The sequence below is a fragment of the Zalophus californianus genome, chromosome 17 (genome assembly GCF_009762305.2).
Source record: "Zalophus californianus isolate mZalCal1 chromosome 17, mZalCal1.pri.v2, whole genome shotgun sequence".
Lineage (NCBI taxonomy): Eukaryota > Metazoa > Chordata > Mammalia > Carnivora > Otariidae > Zalophus > Zalophus californianus.
Window position 1 is genome coordinate 51,149,928 of NC_045611.1, and position 22,570 is coordinate 51,172,497.

General features: G+C 53.3%; 1 protein-coding gene across 1 annotated transcript; it reads right to left on the reverse strand.

Moving 5' to 3' along the window:
* Nucleotides 1-1,571: 1,571 nt before the first annotated feature.
* Nucleotides 1,572-12,898, reverse strand: SLC1A5 (solute carrier family 1 member 5). Its single transcript, XM_027619454.2, has 8 exons — nucleotides 11,608-12,898; nucleotides 8,856-8,898; nucleotides 8,417-8,464; nucleotides 7,313-7,479; nucleotides 5,612-5,845; nucleotides 4,676-4,870; nucleotides 4,400-4,534; nucleotides 1,572-2,296 (listed from the first exon to the last, which is right to left on the reverse strand). Exons 1-8 carry the CDS (start codon nucleotides 12,174-12,176, stop codon nucleotides 2,062-2,064), a joined length of 1,626 nt encoding a protein of 541 aa, XP_027475255.1. The 5' UTR covers nucleotides 12,177-12,898; the 3' UTR covers nucleotides 1,572-2,061.
* Between the last annotated feature and the right edge of the window lie 9,672 nt (nucleotides 12,899-22,570).

The following is a 22,570-nucleotide window of genomic DNA, read 5'->3' on the forward strand; positions in this document are numbered from 1 at the left end:
TAAGCATCTGCCTTCAGCTTGGGTCATGATCCCGGGGTCCTGGGACCGAGCCCGTCTGGCTCCTGGCTCAGCGGAGAGCCTGCTTCTCCCTCTACCTCTCCCCCACTCATGCTCTCTCTGTATCTCTGTGTCTCGAATTAATAAATAAAATATTTAAAAAAATAAAAATAGGGGCGCCTGGGTGGCTCAGCTGTTTAGCGTCTGCCTTCGGCTTGGGTCATGGGATCGAGCCCCGCATCCGGCTCCCTGCTCAGCGGGGAAGCCTGCTTCTCCCTCTCCCACTCCCCCTGCTTGTGTTCCCTCTCTCGCTGTCTCTCTCTCTCTGTGTGTGTCAAAAAATAAAGATCTTTAAAAAAAAATAAAAATAAAAAAATAAAAACATTTGCACAGCAGGGTGTTTTATTCAAACGGCAAATTCAGGGTTCTAAAAAAGGGAGGGGACAAGTCCTTACTGGCACTGTTTGGATAGTGAGAGTTTCAAGTATCAAGGGACACCCGCATCCCTATGTGGGTGGTTAGACTGGAAAATCATTTTCTTCCCTGGAGTCATACGAAGTTTCTCAACTGGGAGATGGTATACATAGGCTAAAATGCAGATCTTCGGGGCGCCTGGGTGGCTCAGTCGTTAAGTGTCTGCCTTTGGCTCAGGTCATGATCCCAGGGTCCTGGGATTGAGCCCTGCATCGGGCTCCCTGCTCCGTGGAGAGCCTGCTTCTCCCTCTCCCACTCCCCCTGCTCGTGTTCCCTCTCTCACTGTGTCCGTCAAATAAATAAAATACTTTTTTAAATAAATAAAATCTTTAAAAAAAATAGAAAAAAATAAAATGCAGATCTTCAGTGTGCAGGCGAATTTTTCCAAACGTATAGGTCTGTGTAAGCAATACCCGCCTCAAGCTTTGGGTTTGCTAGATCGTGAAGTTTCCCTGGGCCCCTTCCCAGTCACGAAGTCACCCTCATAGGTCATCACTGTTTGGATTTCTCTCACAATAGACCAGTTTAGCCCGTTCCACACCTTCATAGAAAGGGAACTAGGTAGCATATACTGTTTCCAGCTTTCACTCAAAATGTTATCCGTGGGATGCATCCAAATGGTTTTTTTTTTTTTTTTTTTTTTTTTTTTTTTTCCTGAGCGGCCATCCATCGTAACATTTGTACTCCTCTATCAATTGATGCATTTCCAAATTTTGGCAATTATGGGGAGAGCAGCTATAGACATTTGTGTACTGGGTTTTGGGTGGACCGAAGTTTTTTCTTCTCTTTGGTAAGTGGGCCTCCTGAGCCGTTAGGTAAGTGTACTATGTTGACTCGGTAAGAAACCGCCCGGCAACTTTTCCAGTGTCTGGACTGTTATGCGTTCCCGCCCGCAGAGTGTGGGGCTCTATCCAGTCGCTCTACTTCCTCAGCCACACTCGGTACTTGCTTTCTGCCCTTCCAACAGGTGTGCAGTGGCAGCTCATCGTGGTTTCTCCAGTGGGGTTTTTTGATGAACAGCTATTTTATGTCAACGAAGCCCGATTTTTCTGTTTGTTTTTTTCTGGGTGGCTCGTGCTTTTAGTCTTAAAAACATCTGATGAGATGCGCTTGACAACTTTATTGCTCAAAAAGGTCCTTTGGAGTGACAGCAGTCTTTGTCTCTGGTGTCCCCCACCCCGGCAGGGTCCCCTGGAGTGTGTGTTACTGTGGAGGGAAGAGAGGGCCTGGGGATAGGGTGGGATGTACCGTAGAGTCACAACACACACACACGTTACAGCCAGCAAACCCACTGGAACATCCTTCCTCGCAGAGGGCAGAAGCCCACATTTACACTATTTTTCCATCTTGTTTCCTAGCTTTGGGTGGGAACAGGAATTGAGGACTGGGGAAGATTTGGGGAGACACACACATACACATCTACCCCAGCACTGAGGCCTCCCAAGATCTGATGTCGTGGCAGTGGCGGGCGGGGGGCAGCAGCTGAGGCCCCTGGGTCCCCCGAGTGTGCAGGCAGGGCCTCCAGGGCCCCAGTTCATGATCCCAATGTCCATAGTGGCCCCATCAGGGCAGGCAACGTCCCTATGGGGTTTACATAACTGATTCCTTCTCGCAGGGGTCCGCATCCCCAGCAGGTCCGGGACAGCGTTTGAGGAGGGGGTTCCCCTCCTCGGTGGAGACAGGCAAGGGAGACAGGGGCATCTCGCTCTTCACTTGGATCAACTCTGGCACCGAGCTCTGCACCTCTGAGCGATCCACGTAATTTTGGAGGAGTCCCGCCCCAAAGGCATCACCTTCCACGTTGAGGACAGTACAGGACCGGTCCCTGAAGAGGCAGGAGTGACAGGGAAGTGAGTGGGAGGGCAGAGGGTGGCGCTCAACCCTCCCGCTTCTCCCCGCAAAGCCTGGAGTCCCCATGGTGCCCTCCTTCATGGGACCCTGATCCTAGACCCAGCTCATCCCTCCATCTTCCCAGAATCCCCACTATCCTTTCCTCCTAGAACCTCAAAGATCTTTTTTTTTTAAGATTTATTTATTTATTTGAGAGAGCGAGAATGAGAGAGAGAGAGCACATGAGAGGGGGGAGGGTCAGAGGGAGAACGCGGGACTCGACCCCGAGACTCCGGGATCATGACCTGAGCCGAAGGCAGTCGCCTAACCAACTGAGCCACCCAGGCGCCCTCAAAGATCTTTTCATCCAGAATCCAAGAAGGCCCCTAGCTCTCACCTCTCTCCTTTCCTGTGGAATCCCAAAGTATCCCGCACTTTCTCTGCCTCAGAACCCCAAGACCCCCCTCCTCCATCCTCCCTGGAGCCCAAACGATTCTTCTTCCAATAAAACACAAGATTTGCTCCTCCTGGAACCTCAAAAAGCCACCCCTCCCTTCTCTCGGGGCCTCAGAAGACTCATCCAACCTCTCCCCTTCCCCCTGAAATACTACTTTCTCACTCAGGCCTTTCTACTTATAATTCTAAAGAGCTCTTTTCCCTTCCTCTTTATACTTTGTGTGTGTGCCATTTTAGAAAATTGAGGTATAATTCACATACCATAAAATTCACACTTTTTTTAAAAAAAAGATTTTATTTATTTGAGAGAAAGAGTGAGAGGGGCGAGACAGCACGAGCGGGGGGAGGGGTAGAGGGAGAGGGAGAAGCAGACCCCCCACCAAGCAGGGAGCCCAACACAGGACTCGATCCCAGGACCCTGAGATCATGACCTGAACTGAAGGCAGATGCTTAACCGACTGAGCCACCCAGGCGCCCCAAATTCACCCTTTAAAAGTATACAATCCAGGGACACCTGGGTGGCTCAGTTGGTTGAATGTCCGCCTCTATTTCGGCTTAGGTCATGATCTTAGGGTTATGAGACCGAGTCCTTCGTCGGGCTCCACACTGAGTGCGGAGCCTGCTTAAGATTCTCTCTCCCTCTGCCCCTCCCTCTGTGCCCCCTCCCTCACGCATGTGCATGCTCTCTCCCTCTCAAAAAAAGAAAAAGGTATACAACCCAGTGGCTTTTAGTATATTCAGAGTGGTACGACCATCACTGCTACTTAATTCCAGGACGTTGTCATTGCTCTAAAAGGACACCCCCACACCCACCAAGCAGTGATCCCCCATTCCCTCCTTCCCCAGCCACTGGCAACTGCTAACCTAGGGTCTACAGATTTGCCTATGCTGGACGTCGCATAGAAATGGAATCATATGGATATGTGGTCCTTTGTGTTCTGCCTTCTTTCACTTAGCATGAGGTTTTCAAGGGTCCACCACATGGCAGCATGTATGCATCTGTCCATGCTTCATTCAATTTTATTGCCGAATGATATTCCATTGTTATGGATATATGACGTTTTATGTATCCATTCATCACCTGATGGACATTGGGTTGTTTCCACCTGTTTGCCATTACAAATAATGCCACTACGAACGTTCATGTACAAGTTTTTGTGAACACGTTTCCAATTCTCTTGGCATTATACCTAGGAGTGATGTGGCTGAGAAGTAGTAACTCTGACCAGGGGCTCTCAGAAGGGAGTTACATGTTTCCGTCATCTGATCCTCAAGGAGAGACCATTCTGTTCTCCCCATTTTACAGGTGGAGAAACTGAGACGAGTGATGAAGGACTCAACTTGGGTCACAATAGCTAGCAGAGATGGCCCTGGGACTTGAACACAAGCAGCCTGGCCTAAAAGTCCACTCTATTAACCACTGGGGCACACTACCTCTCTGGCATTCTTCTTAGAACCCCCAAGGTCCCCCCCAAAAACGAACCCCCAAGATCCCTTCGTTCCCTCTGATTAGAACGTTCAAGACACCATCCCCTTTCTTGCTCTCCTCTTCTGCCCACAGGCTCTCAATGACCCTCTTGCTCACCCCCTTTCCCCGGGGGGTGTACCCGTTAGGCCCCCGAAGCCCCAAACCCACACTTACACCAGCCAGTCCACAGCCAAGATCAAGGAGATGTCCTGAACCGGCAGGTTGACTGCCTCCAGGATGATGGCCAGAGTGAGGACGCCTCCGGCGGGAATGCCCGCGGCACCCACACTGGATGCCGTGGCGGTGACCCTGGGGAAAGAGAGCGTAGGTCAGGGAGAGGGGCCTCGGCGGCACGGGAAGCTGGCTCCCTCCAGCCTGCGTCCATGCTGGGGGGAGGTGTCAGAGGGGCCGGTGGGGGGGGGGTCCTGGCCACAGCCACCCCACACTCACAGGATGGTGATGATCTTCACAAAGTCCAGGGATCGCTGGTTGAGCTGTGCAATGAACACCGCGGCCACACACTGGAAGAGCGCCGCACCATCCATGTTGACCGTGGCACCGATGGGTAGGATGAAGCGGCTGATGTGCTTGGCGACGCCGTTCCTCTCCTCCACGCACTTCATCATCAGGGGCAGCGTAGCGGAGCTGAGGGGCGGCCCTGTCAGTCAGCGCGTGGCCCGCCCCCTGCCGAAGCCCCGCCCAGTCGACCACCCCCACTGGCCAATCAGCGCAAGGCAGCCTAGACCTCCCCCCCCCGCCACGCCCAGCCCTCCCCAGCTCTCCATGCCCATGCCCTTCTCTTCCCAGAGCCAGAGGCACCTGGGATCCTGCAGAACGCCAGGATTCCAAAATATAGGCGTCCTGGACTCCCTGGAAGAGTACAGGCTGCTGTCCTTCAAAATACACACAAAAATTCAAACCTAAATTCTATAATGCCTTGGAGCTCGCTGACCTACACTCCCTCCCAGCTCCACCAATAATAGAAATTGGCTAAGAATTGCTATTCTCTGAGGACCCCTGCTGTGGGGAGGGCCGGGTTCTGAGGGCACAGGTGGACAAAATACTTAGAAGAGGGTGGAAAGCGCTCCTAAATGATTAGATCCAGGGTGGCGCGCTAGACCACTGCCCCCCCCCCCCCCGGGGCCAGGCCTTGTGGAAGAGGAGGGGTTCCCAGGAAGGAAAGAAGAAGAAATCTCTAAGACAGTGGTCTTCTCATGGCGGAGATGGGTGTACTCCAGAACCTTATGAGAAACTCACAAAAGTATGGCCCCTATACCCAGATCCACTGTCCCCAAATTACAAAATGTCAAGGGTCTCCAGATACTGATACCCACTCCAGGCCCCTTAAGCTTAAAAATCCTGCACTAGTCGGCCCCAAGGCCATACCTAGAAGAGGTCCCGAAGGCAGTGGCCAGCGCTGTCATGATGCCCCACAAGAAGCGGTAGGGGTTTTTGCGGGTGAAGAGGAAGTAGATGAGAGGCAGCACCAGGAGCCCGTGGATGGCGTGGCCCAGCAGACAACACAGGATGTATTTGCCGAGACTGGCGAAGAGCATCCCCACGTCCTCCATCTCCACGATCTTGCCAGCCACCAGGAACAAGATGCCCACAGGGGCATACCTAAGTGCCCAGGAGACAGATTGCAGCCTCTGACCGCATGTCCACGCAGGACCAGGCTTGGTGCTCCATACACAGCCTGACCACAGGCTCCCTTGTGGCCAGGAAACATGGCGTGTGCTGAGGGTTTGGGCACCTTCCCTGCCATCCTCCAAGTTCTTTCCCCTTGAAAACAGGGCAGCAGGGAGATAAAGAAGCCTGGGGGTTCCTATCGCCCGCCTGGAGTTGAAGCACCAACCAGATTCGGACTGAACACGTGGCTCCTACGAGTGAGTCATCTACATGCTCTGGGTTCGTTTGTTACAGCAGCGAGGATGATTTAAACCGATACAATCTCGCACCACATCATGAAAACTACAAAGTCCGTCACTCGGGTCTTAATAACAACCCGCAGATATGAAGCATTTATGATGCGCTGAGCCCTGGAACATGATTGAATCTTTACCACAATCCCACACAAGCTCCTATTTTAGTCCTCTGTAGCTACAGTTGAACGGAAATCTAGTAGGTCTGTAAAAGCGGGACATTTAGGCTACCGGCCTCATAGGAATATTGGAGGAAATGGGGTGCCAGGGGAAGTGCCTTGAAAGCTCTTTGTACACAGTAAGTGATCTATAAACTTCTGCTGGAATTATCATCACCCTCTCCGGCAGTGAGGATCAAAGGAGTGCTCGTGCCTCCCAGCCAGGAGGCCTCCCAAGACCGCCTTCCCGGTTCGATCACTATGGCTAGTTGTCGCCCAAACCCCTTCCGCTCTTTGGTAGCAGGAGAAAGGCCCCGTTGCCCAGCCACCTGTGCAGCTAGGTTTGGCCAAATGCCCAAGCTCCAGCCAGTGGGATGTGCCCAGAAGTTACATAAGTGACGTATTTGATAAATATTAGCCGATACTGTTTACTGTCAGCATGCTATAGGTCAGGCGGTGTCCCAAGAACTTCGCACTCATTTGTGCCTGGTACTGTCAGTCCCATTTTCCAGATGGGGAAACCAAGGCAGAGTGAGCTAAGTCACTTGTTATAGGGCACCCAGGTGGGAAGTCATAATGACAATGATCATAGCTAACAGTAAGTAAATGCTCAGGAGGTGCTAGACATTTAAAACACTTTATAAGTGCTTTGCTTAAACCACCTATTACTCATTTCATCTTCTTGGTAACTTGGACATTTGATCCCATTCAAATCTCTGCAACGGAGATGCATTCGCTAAGTTGTGGCCACAGCTTGGCTGGCTTTTAGTCACCTTCCAGGAGGATCCAGAAGGTGCTGGCGTCAGTCTCAGCTCCCATGGAATACTACATGGTCCTCATCTTATAATGAAGACACTGAGGCACAGACACGGTAGATCACTTGCCCAAAGTCACACAGCCAGGGGATGGTCAATGCTGGGTGTGCATCCAGGCCATCTGGCTCCAAGGAGCAGACAGATGGCGGGTTGCCCCATCCCACATCCCCCATTCCCTCTCCCACCACCTACCACATGATCCAGGAGACCAGCACCATGGTGGCGTCATTAAAGGAGTTGAAGAAGCGGATGAGCAGCTCTCCCTCGGGCCCCAGCTTCCGCAGGGCCACACCAAAGACAATGGCAAATACCACCAGGCCCAGGATGTTCATACTCTCCACCTCGTCGCCAATGGGCACCTTTGAGCAAGGAACAAATTGGGATGGGAGCAGGACTCTCGGTCAACCTGAACAGTCACTAAGGGCCTGTCCTGGGCCCTGCTGGGACCCAACACGGACAAAAGAGCTCCTGAAGCTCATTTGTCCCTTCCTCCCAAGGCTCACAGTCCAAGTCCAGGAGCAACAGGCCTGTCACCAGGGACCACTCAGAGTGACTGGAATAGGGAAACCCAAGGGAGTGTCGGAACTGAGGGGGGAATGCCAGCTTGGTAGGTGGTGTGGCGGGGGATCAGGGAGGGCTTTGTGGAGGAAGGGGCTGAGATCTGGAGAACAGGTGGATTCATCAGGTAAAGAGAGGTGGTAGAAGGTTCTGGAGAGGGGAAACAATGTGCAACTGTCTGGAAATGAGAGCACCTTGGGCATTCAAAGAGCTGAAAGAAATCCACTGTGGCTGGAAGAGGCTGGCCAGAGGCAGAACATGAGACTGGGTGGGTGGCCGGGCGGAAGCCTGACTTCACAGGGTACCACGGATTGTGACAAGGAGCCTGCGCTTGCTTCCGAGGGCACTAGGGAGCATAAAGGGGCTCTGGGTAGGGGAGAGACAGGGTCAGGTTTGTGCTTTGGAAGGACTACTTTGTGCCGGGCTGAGAGTAGGTGGGAGAAGGGGGGCTGAGGGTAGGTGGGAGAAGGGGAGCGGGGGGCAGAAGAGAAGCCTGCAGGGGAGCGGGGGGCAGAAGAGAAGCCTGCACCGGGGAGGGAGAAGAAGGATGCAAAAATGTAGAGACTAGAAAAGATAGAAATTGGGCAGTGGCTGCAGAGAGTATAAAACAAATACCACCAAATGTCAGAAGACCCCCGGTGTGGGGGGGGGCAAACAAAGGCTGGGGTGGGAACAAAATGGAAAAACCCCCGCAATGGGCCAAGGGATGGGGCCCCACCCCCCTTCCCCTGCTCTCACCTTCACCTTGGTTCCATTGATCCATCTGTTTTCATAGGAGGTACTGTACTGCAGGTGGGGGTGGGCAAGAGTCAGCATCAACTGCCACAGAGGCTCCCCCACCCCATCCTGGCGCTAACAGTGCGCCAAGCCAGTCCTAAGCACCCCTAAACATGATCTCCTTGCATCCTGCCAGTAACCCCACTGAGGCGGGATTCTCATACCATGTGCCCATTTTCCAGAGGCGGAAACTGAGGCTCAGAGAGGCAAAGGCACTTGCCCAGGGTCACACAGCTAGAATTAGAACCCAGAAGGGGCTCAGAACCCATATTCTCCTGTCTTGGTGAGGGGCAGGGAGGGGTTTCAGAGGCCACCCAAAAGCAGGCATCCAGGGGCTGCAACTGGCTGTCTCCCTCCCAGCTCTCCCCCCACCCCTCAGGACATACCCCCAAGGACTCACTGAGCGGAAGGCCGCGGACACCAGGTTGGAGGGGAAGATATTTCTGCAGAGACAGACACGGAGGAGGGCACGTTATTAAATACCCCGGGGAGGGGGGGAGGTTGGGAGGGGAATGTGCACGAGGGGCTGCGTTGGCCTCTAGGGATGGGAAGAACCTTGGAGGCCCTGTTGGCACCCGAGTGTGGTCGCCACCTAGGCCTCAGGCCGGCTGTGGTCTGGCAGAGTTGGGCCCTGGCCCGCACACTTTTCCAGGGGGGCGGGGAGTCTGAGCTAGCCTCCTAGGGCCCCGTAGGCTGGCCTGCTAGCCCCGGCCAGCCCCGAGGGACTGTGGACTGGAGGAGGTGAGGAACACTGGCTTCCCAAGGCAGGCTGGGGCAGGGTCACCCAGGGCCTCAGCTCCACCCCACGCAGCAAACTTAATACCCTGGGCATCTTGCATCAGCCACTTCCTCCTGGAGGGCTGAGAAACGCTCGGCCTTGGGGCCCGGGCTGAGTGGGTCACAGGGTATGGGGAAGATCTGGGTGTGTTGGAAACAGGTAGCAAGACAGAGTGACAAGGGATGGCTGTTTGTGTCATGAATGTGTATCTGTGCAGCAACGTGCGGTAAACCCCAGTGAGCGTGTCTCGGAGTGGGACGAAAATTACGGCAAATGTGGGGACTACAGTCCCTGTAGTGCTTGACATAAATCCACTCATTTATTTATTTTATTTTTTATTTTTTTAAGTAGGCTCCCCGCAGGGCACCTGGGTGGCTAAGCACATCTGCCTCCGGCTCAGGTCATGATCCTGGAGTCCGGGGGTGGAGCCCCGCATCGGGCTCCCTGCTCAACGGGGGAGTCTGCTTCTCCCCCTGCCCCTCACCCCGCTTGTGCTCTCTTTCTCTCACTCTGTCTCTCTCTCTAATAAATAAAATCTTTAAAAATAAATAAATAAGTAGGCTCCCTGCCGAGCACGGAGCCCAGCGCGGGGGTTGAACTCACCACCCTGGGATGGAGACCCGAGCTGAGATCAAGAGTCCGACGCTTCACCGACTGAGCCGCCCGGGGGGCCCCCTACATCCACTCATTTGATCCTCATGACAGCCCTCTGATCCCCGTTTTATAGAAGAGGGAACCAAGGCACAGAAAGGGAAAGAAACTTGCCTTGGCTAGGAAGTGGCCGAGCTGGGATTTGAACCCAGCCAGCCGGCTGCGTAGTTCTAATCACCCAGCATTCTGGTGTCCTCCCTCCACCAATGATGTTTCTCAAACGTTGGTATCCGGTGGGGGGTGCGGGTTAGTGTTCAGCTACGTGGGGTGGTGTTGGTGTGTATGGGCTCTTGAGCATGGATGTTTGAGCAACGCTCGATGGATTGGCGTGGTCCTTGGCATCCGTGAGTGGCTGTGCAAAGAGAGGCTAGTATCCCGTGTGTGTGTGTGTGTGTGTGTGTGTGTGAGTGCACATGTGACAACTGGTGTAAGGCTACGTGTCAGTGTGAGAGGCCGCAGCTGTGGCTGAGTGTCTGTGTCCAGCTGTGCGCCAACTGCCTATAAAGTTGTGTGGTTCTGAGATGTTCCAGCTAAGTCTCTGAGGAGCTGGCCAAGTGCCAGTTCCTTCTATTTTGGCACACAGGGGAGGCCTGTGCACATCAACAGCCTCCGAGTGGGTGTGCCCATCGGCCAGAAAGCCTGTACCCACCCAGGCCCGGCAGGGCTGGGTCAGGACCCTGCTAATCTCCCCCAGCCAGGAGGCGCCCACCCACTGTGACTTCTAGACACCAAGCCTGCCCCCAAGTCTCTCATCTCAGCCGGCACGCATCCCCCAAGCAGCTGGGAGAACCCAGTTCCGTGACTCATCATTTCCTCCAGCAACTTCCAGGAAGTCCCCAACCACCTGGAAACACTGAATCAGCAGGCCCCAAAGACAACCCAAGCGGTCTGCCCTCCTCAAAGCGGGGAGAGCCACTCTTGGGTGGGGAGCAGAGATCAGAAGGAAAGGAGTGTGCTCTCTTTCTAACTGGCCCCCTTCTGTGCAGCCTCCTGTGGGTTTGGGGTGGGTGGAGGGAAAGCCCAGACAGGCTCCCCAGACAGGAGGAAATGGAACAGAAAGTCCTCGGAGGTGGCAGGGTTTACCAGGAACATATAAGAGGGAAGTTGCCAGGGCCCAGTTGAACCGGGTGGGGAAGGGAGGCTGAGAAGAAAACCTGGTTATGTCCCGGTGACACGTAGTGTGGGGAGCCCTGGGGCTGGACGTCACTCAGATCTCCTCTTGGTCCCCCTCAGACTCCTTACCCAGGGGTTACAAGCCGTCTGACCCTGGACTCAAATCTTGATCCAGAAGCCCCATCCTGAGGCCCTTAGCAGCCCCCAAATCCCCTTCGAAGCCCCCCCTCACCTCCAGGATCCTCTCCCCTCCCAGGAGCCCCTCCTATGTCCCCTCCCTCCCCAAACTCCCCCAAGCATTACTCCTTCTTCCCTCTATTAAGACTTCCTCGCCGATCACCTTCTTGTAGGGTCCCCGCTAACGTCCCCGGGCGCCCACATGAGAAGCCTCCTTTCCCAGGGGTCTGTCCTCACCCGCTGTAATCTGACCCTCAGAGGGCCACCATCACCATCCCTCACCACCCCGTCCTGTCTTCCTCAGGCCCCCGGGGATGCCCTCTCCGATTCAAGTGGCCACTCCCGCCATCTCTAACACGCGTCCCCTCCCCACGTGGCTGAGGCATCCCTTCTCCCAACCCCCACCGACTCCACCGGGCGGGCGGGGTCTGACCTCACAAGATCCAGGAACGAATCGAGGACTTCTTTGCTGCGGGCTTCTTCCGCGGCGCCCGAGGTCCCGACCGAAGCGTTGATGGCGGCGAAGGCGGCGCCCGGCTGCAGGGCCAGCGCCAAGCCCACGCCGAGCGCAGACGCCAGCAGCGTGGTGACCAGGAAAAAGAGCAGCGCCCAGGCGCCCAGGCGGCCGAGCGCGCTCGAGTCCAGGCTGGCGGCGCCGCCGATCAGGCTGCACACCACCAGCGGCAAGATGATCATCTTCAGTAGGCGCAGCAGCAGCTCGCCGGGGAAGGCGAAGGCCGCCAGGCGCGCGGGGCCCAGAGCTAGCGCGCCGCCGGCCCCCGAGACTCCCAGACCCAGCGCCACACCTGCCACCACGGCCACCACGGTCAGCAGCACCAGCAGGTTGGCGCGAAGGCAGCGGCGCACCCGGTCCCGGGAACCGCCGCATCCGCCTCCTGTCGCGCCGGGGTCCTCTATAGGGACCAGCGTCGGGGCACCGTTCGCGGTGGGCTCAGCCGCTGCGAACCCCTTGGGGTCTCCCCGAGGCGGATCGGCCACCATGATGAACGCTCCGGAGTTCCTTAGTGCCTGGAAGCTGGGCGCGCTTGGGTCTCCTTCCCGCGACGCGGACGTTTCTTAGAACGGAGAGTTTTGTAACACAGCCCGGAGGCGGGAACTTTGGAAGGTTCCCGGGAGTTGGGAATTCACAGCGCCTTGGTTCCTGGGGTGTCTGAGATCCCCAAGCTGGGCGCTGAGGCTCTTCTGCTCTCCCAGGTGGTGTCCGGCTCCCGAAATCCGGGAGCACTTGGGTTTCTCGGCCCCAGGGATGGGAATACAGGAGTTTATCAGGCTGGGAGCTGGGGTCCTTGGCTCTGGAAGGCTGAAGGCGTCCAAGCGGCAGAGGTCCTCAAGAGGTCAGGCCCGGGGAGCGCAGATCCGGGAGGCAGGGGTCCGGCGTGCCGGGGTCCTGGAAACCGAGGCTGGGGAGCCTGAATCTAGGGGCGGGAGACAGAGATCCGGGAAGAGGGGAGCCAGGCTTTTGAGTCCAGGAGAGGAGATCCAGGCCCCTAGGGCGCGGAAGGCGGCGGTCCGGGACCCTGGGAGGTAACGGCGGGGGACCCGTGAGGAAGCTCGCGGGCGCGCCGCGTGGCTCTGAGCCCACGCGCCGGAAGCTTCCAGGATTAAGGGCAGGGGCGAGGCTTGAGAACGCGGGGAGCGAACCGCAGGCGCCGATTGGCTGAGGCGCGTTCGGAGCCCTCCTGCGAGCGAGAGGTGGGGCCGAGGCCTGAGTCTGGCCAAGTCACCCATAGAAGGCGGACTAACCAAGTCTAGCAATGGCGAGGGGCGGGGGCACCGGAGGGGCGGGGGCGGGGCCCGGTTGGGGGCGGGGCATCGAAGGGAAACCTTTTTTCCCGCCAAAGGAATCCGGACGTGGGTGGGGGCCGTTAACCCACAACTGCTCTCCCGCTCGAGGGTCTCTAGAAAGAGCAAGTGAGCCGCAGGTGGCTCAACCCAGCCTGCAGTGCCTCCGCCCTAAGTTCGGTATTTTGTCGCCTCTCGGAACTCAAATTCCTTGAATGTAAAATACAGATTATTAAAACTCATCCCACACATGATTGGTGTAAGATTTAAATTAGATGGACTTATTTATTTAATAATGTTAATAGTTTAAAAAATAAATGTTCCAGGGGCGCCTGGCTGGCTCAGTCGGGGGAGCATGCGACTCTTGATCTCGGGGTGGTAGGTTGGAGCCCCACGTTGAGTGTAGAAATTACTTAAAAATAAAATCTAAAAAAATGTTTTTGGGGGGGCGCCTGGGTGGCTCAGTCGTTGGGCGTCTGCCTTCGGCTCAGGTCATGATCCCGGCGTCCTGGGATCGAGCCCCACGTCGGGTTCCCTGCTCAGCGGGGAGTCTGCTTCTCCCTCTCCCTCTGCTCCCCCAGCTTTATTTATTTGCCACAGAGAGACACAGCAAGAGAGGGAACACAAGCAGGGGGAGTGGGAGAGGGAGAAGCAGACTCCCCGCTGAGCAGGGAACCCGACGTGGGGCTCGATCCCAGGACTCTGGGATCATGACCTGAGCCGGTCAGACGCTTAACCGACTGAGCCACCCAGGCGCCCCAAAATGTTTTCAAATAAATGTTCCCAGTTCAGAACCCGACACATCAATAACAGCAGTTCTTAGTTTAGGATTATAATCCACTTTCCCCTGGGTACGTAATTCACAATTCACCCCTTAAAAATTAGAATTCAATCTAACAACTGTGCTAATGATTTTATAAATGCTTTCACCAAATATTTCCATATATATGTATATATATATATATTTTTTTTTTTAAGTAGGCTCCATGCTGGAAATGAACCAACGTGGGACTTGAACTCAGGACTCTGATATCAAGAGTTGGTCGCCTAACCGACTGAGCTACCCAAGCGCCCCTTTTTTTTCCTCTTAAGGTAAAACACACATACAATAAAATGCAGATTGTAAGCCCCATTTGCTGATTTTGACAAATGCATAGGCCTGATTTCACTGGAATCTTCATAACTGCTTGGTGAGGTGGGTCCCATTGTTATACCCATTCTTTGGATGCCCAAAACCAGGGCTTAGGGCCAGAGGAAGTCACGTGCCTTGAGGCCACACCTGAGGAGGCTGGGAGTTGCTGCCTGCCTCCCAAGTTCCTAACCCTACCTATTGGGTTGCCTCCCTAAATTCCTTCTTGGTCATTTGAGTCATTTCCAGTGAATCAGTCACGATTCGCGATTCCCTACTCCTCCCGGCAGTGCTGAAATCCTAATTCCTTGCGGTGCCTTGGTGGCACAGTCACTTGAGCATCTGACTCTTGGTTTCTGCTCAGGTCATGATCTTGGGGTCATGAGGTTGAGCCCCACATGGGGCTCTGCACTCAGTGCTGAGTAAGCTTGAGATTCTCTCTCCCTCTGGCCCTCCTGCTCGTGCTCGCTCTCCCTCTCTCTAAAATAAATAAATAAATCTTAAAAAAGAAATCGTAATTCCTTCCCCAGCTGTCCTGTTCTCTGAGGACATTTCACACATTGGCATTTGCTCAAAGACTGTAGACAGTGATAACCTCAGAAGTGTCCTCCCGAGGCAGCTGCTGGAGCCTCAGGCAAGTCACAACCTCTGTGAGTCTCCGTCTCTACACCTGTAAAATGGGAAGAAGAAGAATAGATCACACCTCCTTGGGTGCTGTGAGGATCGAAGGAGATCATATGTTTAAAGCATTTAGACAGGGTGCAGGTCAGCCCTTTAAAAAGTTAACTGGTACTATTCCTGTAATTGCTGTTATTGTTACTGGAGAACATGGTTTGGGCTCAGACCAGCTCTGGGGGGCTGCTGGGCCCTGGTGGTAAGCTCTCCGCCCTGGTCACTGCCAGCCCCAGCCCCAGACCCACTTGGGAAGGAGCTTTGAGAACTTGTGGTGACATCCTGGAGGATCTCAGGCATTGGTGCCAGGTGAGCTGAGATCTGCCCAAGCTCTGAAGACGTGTCGCCCAGGCACACTGGAATGTGGTGTGGACCTCATTTCGATGTCTCTCCCCTCCCAAGTCCTCCCATCCTCAACTACTTCAGGAAGCCCCCTACCCTCGTAGGCTGAAGTCGTATTCATTTAACAAACTCCCGCCCAGCTCCCGTGTGCTTGGGTGTGTGCTAGAGAGTGTGGGCACTAAATCTACACAGACATGGGTTCGAATCCTGACTCCACCACTTACCAGCTGAGTACCGGTTCCTCATTTGTCCTGGAGCTGACGTGAGCATAAATTCGAGTGCGCCCATAGTGACCCTTGATACAAAACGTGAGGGACCAGTCCCTGAGCACTTTATTTGTTCTACAAATTATATTCCTTGAGCCCTTCCTAAGGGCCAAGTGCTGTTCAGTGTGGGGATCAGCAGTGAGAAGAAAGAAGGAAGGAAGGAAGGAAGGAAGGAAGGAAGGAAGGAAGGAAGGAAGGAAGGAAGTAAGGAAGGAAGGAAGGAAGGAAAGAAAGAAAGAAAGAAAGAAAGAAAGAAAGAAAGAAAGAAAGAAAGAAAGAAAGAAAAGAAAGGAAGGAAGGAAGGAAGGAAGGAAGGAAGGAAGGAAGGAAGGAAGAAAGAAGGAAAGAAAGAAGAGAGAGAGAGAGAGAAAGAGAAAGAAAGAAAGAAAGAAAGAAAGAAAAGAAAGAAAGAAAGAAGAAAGGAAGGAAGGAAGGAAGGAAGGAAAGAAAGAAAAAGAAAGAAAGAAAGAAAGAAAGAAAGAAAGAAAGAAAGAAAGAAAGAAAGAAAGAGACAGGAAAAAAAAGAAAAGAAAGAACGAAAGAAAGACAAAACTCCTTACCAGCATTCTAGTGAGGGGAGACGGGGAAATAACCTTAGCCTACCAGAGGGTAAGTTCTGGAGAAAGCTGAAGCGTTGTATGGCAGAGAGGTGGAGTGGTCAGGATGGGCCACTCTGAGGTGGTGACATTTGCAATGGGACCTGCATGACAAGAAGGAGTCTTCAATACGGAAAGAACATTCTAGGGTAAAGGAAGAGCAGGTGTAAAGCCTTGAGGCGGCAGGAGGAGAGGCGTCCACCTTGTTTGAAATGCTGTTATTGAAAAGATGTTATCTCGGAGCACCTGGGTGGCTCAGTCCCTAAGCGTCTGCCTTCGGCTCAGGTCATGGTCCCAGGGTTCTGGGATCGAGCCCCGCATCGGGCTCCCTGCTCCGCGGGAAGCCTGCTTTGCCCTCTCCCACTCCCCCTGCTTGTGTTCCCTCTCTCGCTGTCTCTCTCTCTCTCTCTCTGTCTCTGTCAAATAAAGTCTTAAAAAGAGAGAGAGAGAGAGAGAGAGAGAGGCGTTATCTTATCTCCACTCATCCTTGAGACCTTACACTCTACTTTTTTACTGATTTGGAAGCAGCCAGGGACATGAGGTGTGTTGTGGCCCAAACCCCCTACCTAGGCAGGGAATTTGAACTCAGGTGTCTCCGACCCCAGCCTGTGCCCTCCACCCCTATGGGACACCATGGCTACCCCTGCAGTTGGCTCTTCCCCAAGCAGAGGTATTTCTTTCAAGGGACCATCATCTATTCTGAGCTCAATGTTTGGCCTGTGATGGGTGGTGCCGGTGACCAATACATTCTTGGCTCTGTCCTCTGGGGACTCACGGTACAATGAGGGAGACCACCCACCCCCAGAAAGTGATGGCACAGAGTGACCAGGGCAGGGATGCTTGACCCAACCTGGGGGTCAGGGAGGGCTTCCTGGGGGAGGGGACATCCCAGCTGGGATAGCAAATGGTGGTTGGACCAAGCCCAGGAGAGAGTATTCCAGGCAAAGGAACCCATACGTGCAAAGCCCCAGAGTTGAGAAGAGCCCAGACCGTTCCCAAGCATGGCTCTAACCTGGTCACCCCACCCTCTGAGTGGCTCCCCTTGGGATAAAGTCCAAATTCTTCAGCTGGACATCTGTCTATCCAGTAACTCATTCCTTCAGTCAACAAACCACATCCACAGAATGGAACACAGAGAGACGTCAAATAGAATGACCCAGAGGAACTGGGTGGAGGGCAGGTTTCAGTAATGAATCGGGTGTCAAGAAATATTGTTAAAGAGGAATACACAAGGTGCAGGAGGGGGTGTAGAGGACGGGGTACCCTATCATCTGTGGGGAAAAACAAATATTGAACAGCCTCTGTCTCAAATGCATTGACTATCTCTGCAAGAATCCACAGAAGAGCGTTCTCTCTCTCAAATAAATAAATAAAATCTTAAATTAAAAAAGAAAATCCACAGAAGGTGCTCGAAGTGGTGGCTTTCAGAAAGAAAAGCATGGCTTTGCGGTTCAGCGTGAGCCCCGTGGTTTACTCAGCTGTGAGACCGCGATGATGATGTCTGGCCTCAGAGATCACAGAGGGATGATGAACCAAGTTCATGTGTACGAAGTGCTTTGGTTGGTAGCTGACAAACTGCAGCCTCCTGGTATTTTAAGCCGTGATGACTTCTTGAAATCAACATTTTATCTAAGGTGAAAGTAAAAAAGGTTTCTTCCACACTTCCCCTTAGATACAAACTCACAGGCTGGCGCTCCCCGTCCCCCGCCCCCCCCCAGAAGTGTTCATGCCTTGGGGTCATGGGGCAAGGGCAGCAGGTGGGACCCGACAGCTGGGTTTCAGGTGCCGTGCCAGCAGGTGGCCAGGCTGGGGGCAGGGAAGTTTCTGGCAGCCCTCCCGGTAATCAGGGCCCTTGGTATGGAGAAGTGGCCCAGGCTCCTTGGGCAACACCGGCCTAGGCCAGCCTTCACATAGTTGCTGCTCTCACATTTCAAGCGCAAGGGTGTCAGATGGGGAGGCAAGTTGGAGGGAGGAGTCTCCAAGACTCAGGGGAGCCCGGAATCCCAGAACTTTCGGGAAGTGTGGGCTGGGTCTGGGCCAAGAGGGGAAGGTTTGAGGGTCTGGTCCAGGATTGGCCAGGAGTGTCCCACCCCCTTCCCTCCTTGGGCTTAGAGAGGAAAGTATACCAACTAGTCTCAACCAGGCTTCCTTATGCTCAGCCAAACCTCCTACCCAGATTCGAATTTCAGGAATTTCATCTTTGGAAAAGAAAAGGCCTGGGGCTCTGGGAAGGAGGTGAGGGGGGCCAGGAGAAGGCTGAGCTGAGCAGTGTGGAATCTGGACAGCACAGAGCACGGAGGACCCTCCTGACCTTAGTTCACCGTCTGTGAAATGGGTATTGTTTGGAATGGTGTCCTCCATGAGAGGACCGGGTATCAGACAGCAGGTGGGAATGAGTTAACTTCGGGGCATCAGCCTTCTCCATCAGACCTATGATCAGGAGCTTCCAGACGATGCAGCCTCTCCCTCAGATTTGCATTCATGTGTTCAGCAAACTTTTTCTGAGCACCTAGTGGGTGCCCAGTCCTGGACTGAGGGGCACTGGGGTCCCTGCAGTGAGTGAGACAGGCCTAGCTCCTGTCTTCCTGGCCTTATAGTCCAGTGGGAGAGACAGACAGTGACAACCCCAAGTGAGAAGTGCTGGGATAGAGGAGCCCAGGGGAGAAGCCCAGTCTGGGAAGTGAAGTCAGGGAGGGTTTCCTGGAGGAGGGGGCATCTGAGCTGAATTTCGAAGGATGTCAGAGCTAAACAGGAAAGGAAAGCGGGAACGGGTACAAACAGAGGACACAGGAAGGGCAAAGACACGGAGGTGAGGAATTTATGAAACCAAGAATAGTTCTATTTGGTTGGAGTGGAAAATTCAAGGAGGAAAGTGCCAAGAAATGAAGCTGGAGGGGCGCCTGGCTGGCTCAGTCGGAAGAGCATGTGACTCTTGATCTTGGGATCATGAGTTCGAGCCCCACATTGGGTGTAGCTATTACTTAAAAATAAAATCTTCAGGGGGGCCCCGGGTGACTCAGTCGGTTAAGCACCCAATTTTTTTAATTAACATATAATGTGTTATTTGTGTCAGGGGTACAGGTCTGTGATTCAACAGTCTTACACAATTCACAGCGCTCACCATAGCACATACCCTCCCCAGTGTCCATCACCCAGCCACCCCATCCCCCCCATCCCCCTCCACTCCAGCAACCCTCAGTGTGTTTCCTGAGATTAAGAGTCTCTTATGGTTTGTATCCTTCTCTGGTTTCATCTTGTTTCATTTTTTCCTCTCTTCCCCTATGATCCTCTGTCTTATTTCTCAAATTCCACATATCAGTGAGATCATATGATACTTGTCTTTCTCTGACTGACTTATTTCGCTTGGCATAATACCCTCTAGTTCCATCCACGTGGTTGCAAATGGCAAGATTTCATTCCTTGATGGCTGCATAATATTCCATTATACACACACACACACACACACAGACACACACACACACATATACACACATCTTTTTTTTTAAAGATTTTATTTATTTATTTGACAGAGAGAGACACAGCAAGAGAGGGAACACAAGCAGGGGGAGTGGAAGAGGGAGAAGCAGGCTTCCTGCTGAGCAGGGAGCCGGATGCAGGGCTCGATCCCAGGACCCTGGGATCATGACCTGAGTCGAAGGCAGACGCTTAAGGACCGAACCACCCAGGCGCCCACACACCACATCTTCTTTATCCATTCATCTGTCGATGGACATCTAGGTTCTTTCCATAGTTTGGCTATTGTGGACATTGCTGCTATAAACATTGGGGTGCAAGTGCCCCTTCAGATCACTACCTTTGTATCTTTGGGGTAAATACCCAGTAGTGCAATTACTGGGTCGTAGGGTAGCTCTATTTTCAACTTTTTTTTTAAAGATTTTTATTTATTTACTTGAGAGAGAGAATGAGATAGAGAGAAAGAGCATGAGACGGGGGAGGGTCAGAGGGAGAAGCAGACTCCCCGCCGAGCAGGGAGCCCAATGCGGGACTCGATCCCGGGACTCCAGGATCATGACCTGAGCCAAAGGCAGTCGCTTAACCAACCGAGCCACCCAGGCGCCCTCTATTTTCAACTTTTTGAGGAACTCCATACTGTTTTCCAGAGTGGCTGCACCAGCTTGCATTCCCAACTTTCTCTGCATCCTCGCCAACATCTGTCGTTTCCTGACTTGTTAATTTTAGCCATTCTGACTAGCTCCTGACTCTTGATCTCAGCTCAGGTCTTGATCTCAGGGTCATGAGTTCAACCCCCACATTGGCTCCACGCTGGGCATGGAGCCTACTTAAAAATAAATATAAATCAATCAAATCAAATCAAATCAAGTCAAATCTTCAGGGGGGGAAAAAGGCTTTAGTTTAAATCATGCATTTACCCTGTGCTGGCTTCTGCCGCAGACACAGTGGTGGCCAAAGGCGCTCTGCCCTGTCCTCATGGAGTCGTATTACACCCCCATCACAATGCTTCCTTTGCGGGGCACCTGGGTGGCTCAGTCGTTAAGCATCTGCCTTTGGCTCAGGTCATGATCCCGGGGTCCTAGGATTAAGCCCCGCATCGGGCTCCCTGCTCCGCGGGAAGCCTGCTTCTCCCTCTCCCACTCCCCCTGTTTGTGTTCCCTCTCTCACTGTGTCTCTGTCAAATAAATAAATAAAATCTTTAAAAAAAAAAAGCTTCCTTTGCATATTAGCATACAGATTCCTAGGCTCTGAGGCAAACGGAAGGAAGTAAAATCCTACCACATCCCCCAGAAGGAGAGGGGAATGGGAATATAGGGGACCAGCCCTGAAGATGATCATCCTTGCTGCTTCTAGAATTCCACTCCTTTGGTGGGAGTGTAGAGGTTCTTAGCACAGTCTCTGTGTCCATATTTTCAAACCTCAGGTGTCAACCTGGTAGTAAGGCATTAAATAATGAGCCTCAGGCTGTTGATTAAAGAATACTAAATATCAGGGGTGCCTGGGTGGCTCAGTCGGTTAAGCATCTGCGTTCAGCTCAGGTCATGATCCCAGAGCCCTGGGATCGAGCATCTGGGGAGCCTGCTTCTCCCCCGACACCTCTCACATAAAAAAAAAAAAAAAAGAACTGAGGGTTCTAGAAGGGAGGAGGGTGGGGGGATGGGTTAGCCTGGTGATGGGTATTAAAGAGGGCACAGTCTGCGTGGAGCACTGGGTGTTATGCACAAACAATGAATCATGGAACACTACATCAAGAACTAATGATGTGATATATGGTGATTAACATAACAATAAAAATTTTTTTAAAAAGAATACTAAATATCAAAGCATAGTGTATAAGTAATTATTGTTTCGTGGCTTTTTACTTTATCTGTGTGTGCACACCTGTTCATACACAGGCTGGGTTGCAAATAAAATACGCCTTCTGTTGCGCATCGAGTGTCCTAAATTCAAAACGCTTTGAAAAATACTGGTCTGCGGAGCCCTACCAGGTCTGCTCCCTCCTGACCTTTGCGGTTCTTCCCCCCATCTTTTTCTCACACAACCCTTCTCATTGCTTAACCCAGATTTTCAGATTCCAACTCAGGGAACCCCTGAATCCTCCAGACCCCCAGGCTGGGTCAGGTGTCCCTCCAAGCTCCTCCAACTCTGGCCCACTCTCGATGGTCACTGTCTGGGGATGGGTCTGTTGCCTCCACTGGGCTGCGGGTAGGGGTCGTCTTGACCAGCGCTGAGTCCCCAGCATTGCCCTCTGGGGGGTAGGGGCAGGGGCCAGCTGGGCCCACAGTAGGGACTCTGGGAATGTGGGTTGACTCCTTCCAAAACAGGAAAAAGAGGAGGAGGCAGGACACTTGGGTACATCAGAGCCAAAAGCCTCGGGGGCTTCAGGCATTCAAGCGTGGCTGGGAAGCTGCAGCCTGGGGCCTTGGAGACTGGCCCAGACCTTCCCTTCCTACCTTTCTAATTATTTATTTAAGAGTTGGCTTGTCTGGGCTGCTTGGCCCCGCCTCCCCCAGCTGCAGGCTGTCAGGCCCCAGCCTGGGGCTTGTGGTAGGAGAGTAACTCAGGTTTCTGGGCCTTGAGGCCCAGAGCAGGGGTGACAGGCACTGCCCTCCCCACCTCTCCCCAGATGCAGTCAAGATCCTGGGAGCCGTTTCCACAGGCAGCAACCCCAGCCACCACTCCAGGCCCTGCCCCTGGGACCCCACAGCTCTCTCAGGGCCTGGGTGACCTGGGTGACCTGGGTAGAAGGACATTTGATGCTTCCAGGGAGTCAGGATAGGATAATGGTCAAAGGTGGGGGGGTGGGTAGGAGCAGAGAGATGGGCCCTCCCTTTTCTTAGCTGACCTTTTACCCCCAAGGTGGCAGGAGATTTCAATAAAACCACGGGACAGAAGCCCCTGAAAGGCAGAGGCCTTGGCAATGGAATAAGGAGATGAGTCGGGGCGCCTGGGTGGTTCAGTTGGTTAAGAGTCTGCCTTCGGCTCAGGTCATGATCTCGGAGCCAGGCATCTGCAGGGGGAGTCTGCTTTTGTCTCTCCCTCTGCCTCTCCCCTGGCTTGTGCTCTCTCTCTTGCTCACTCTCGCTCTTAAATAAATAAATAAATAAATAAATA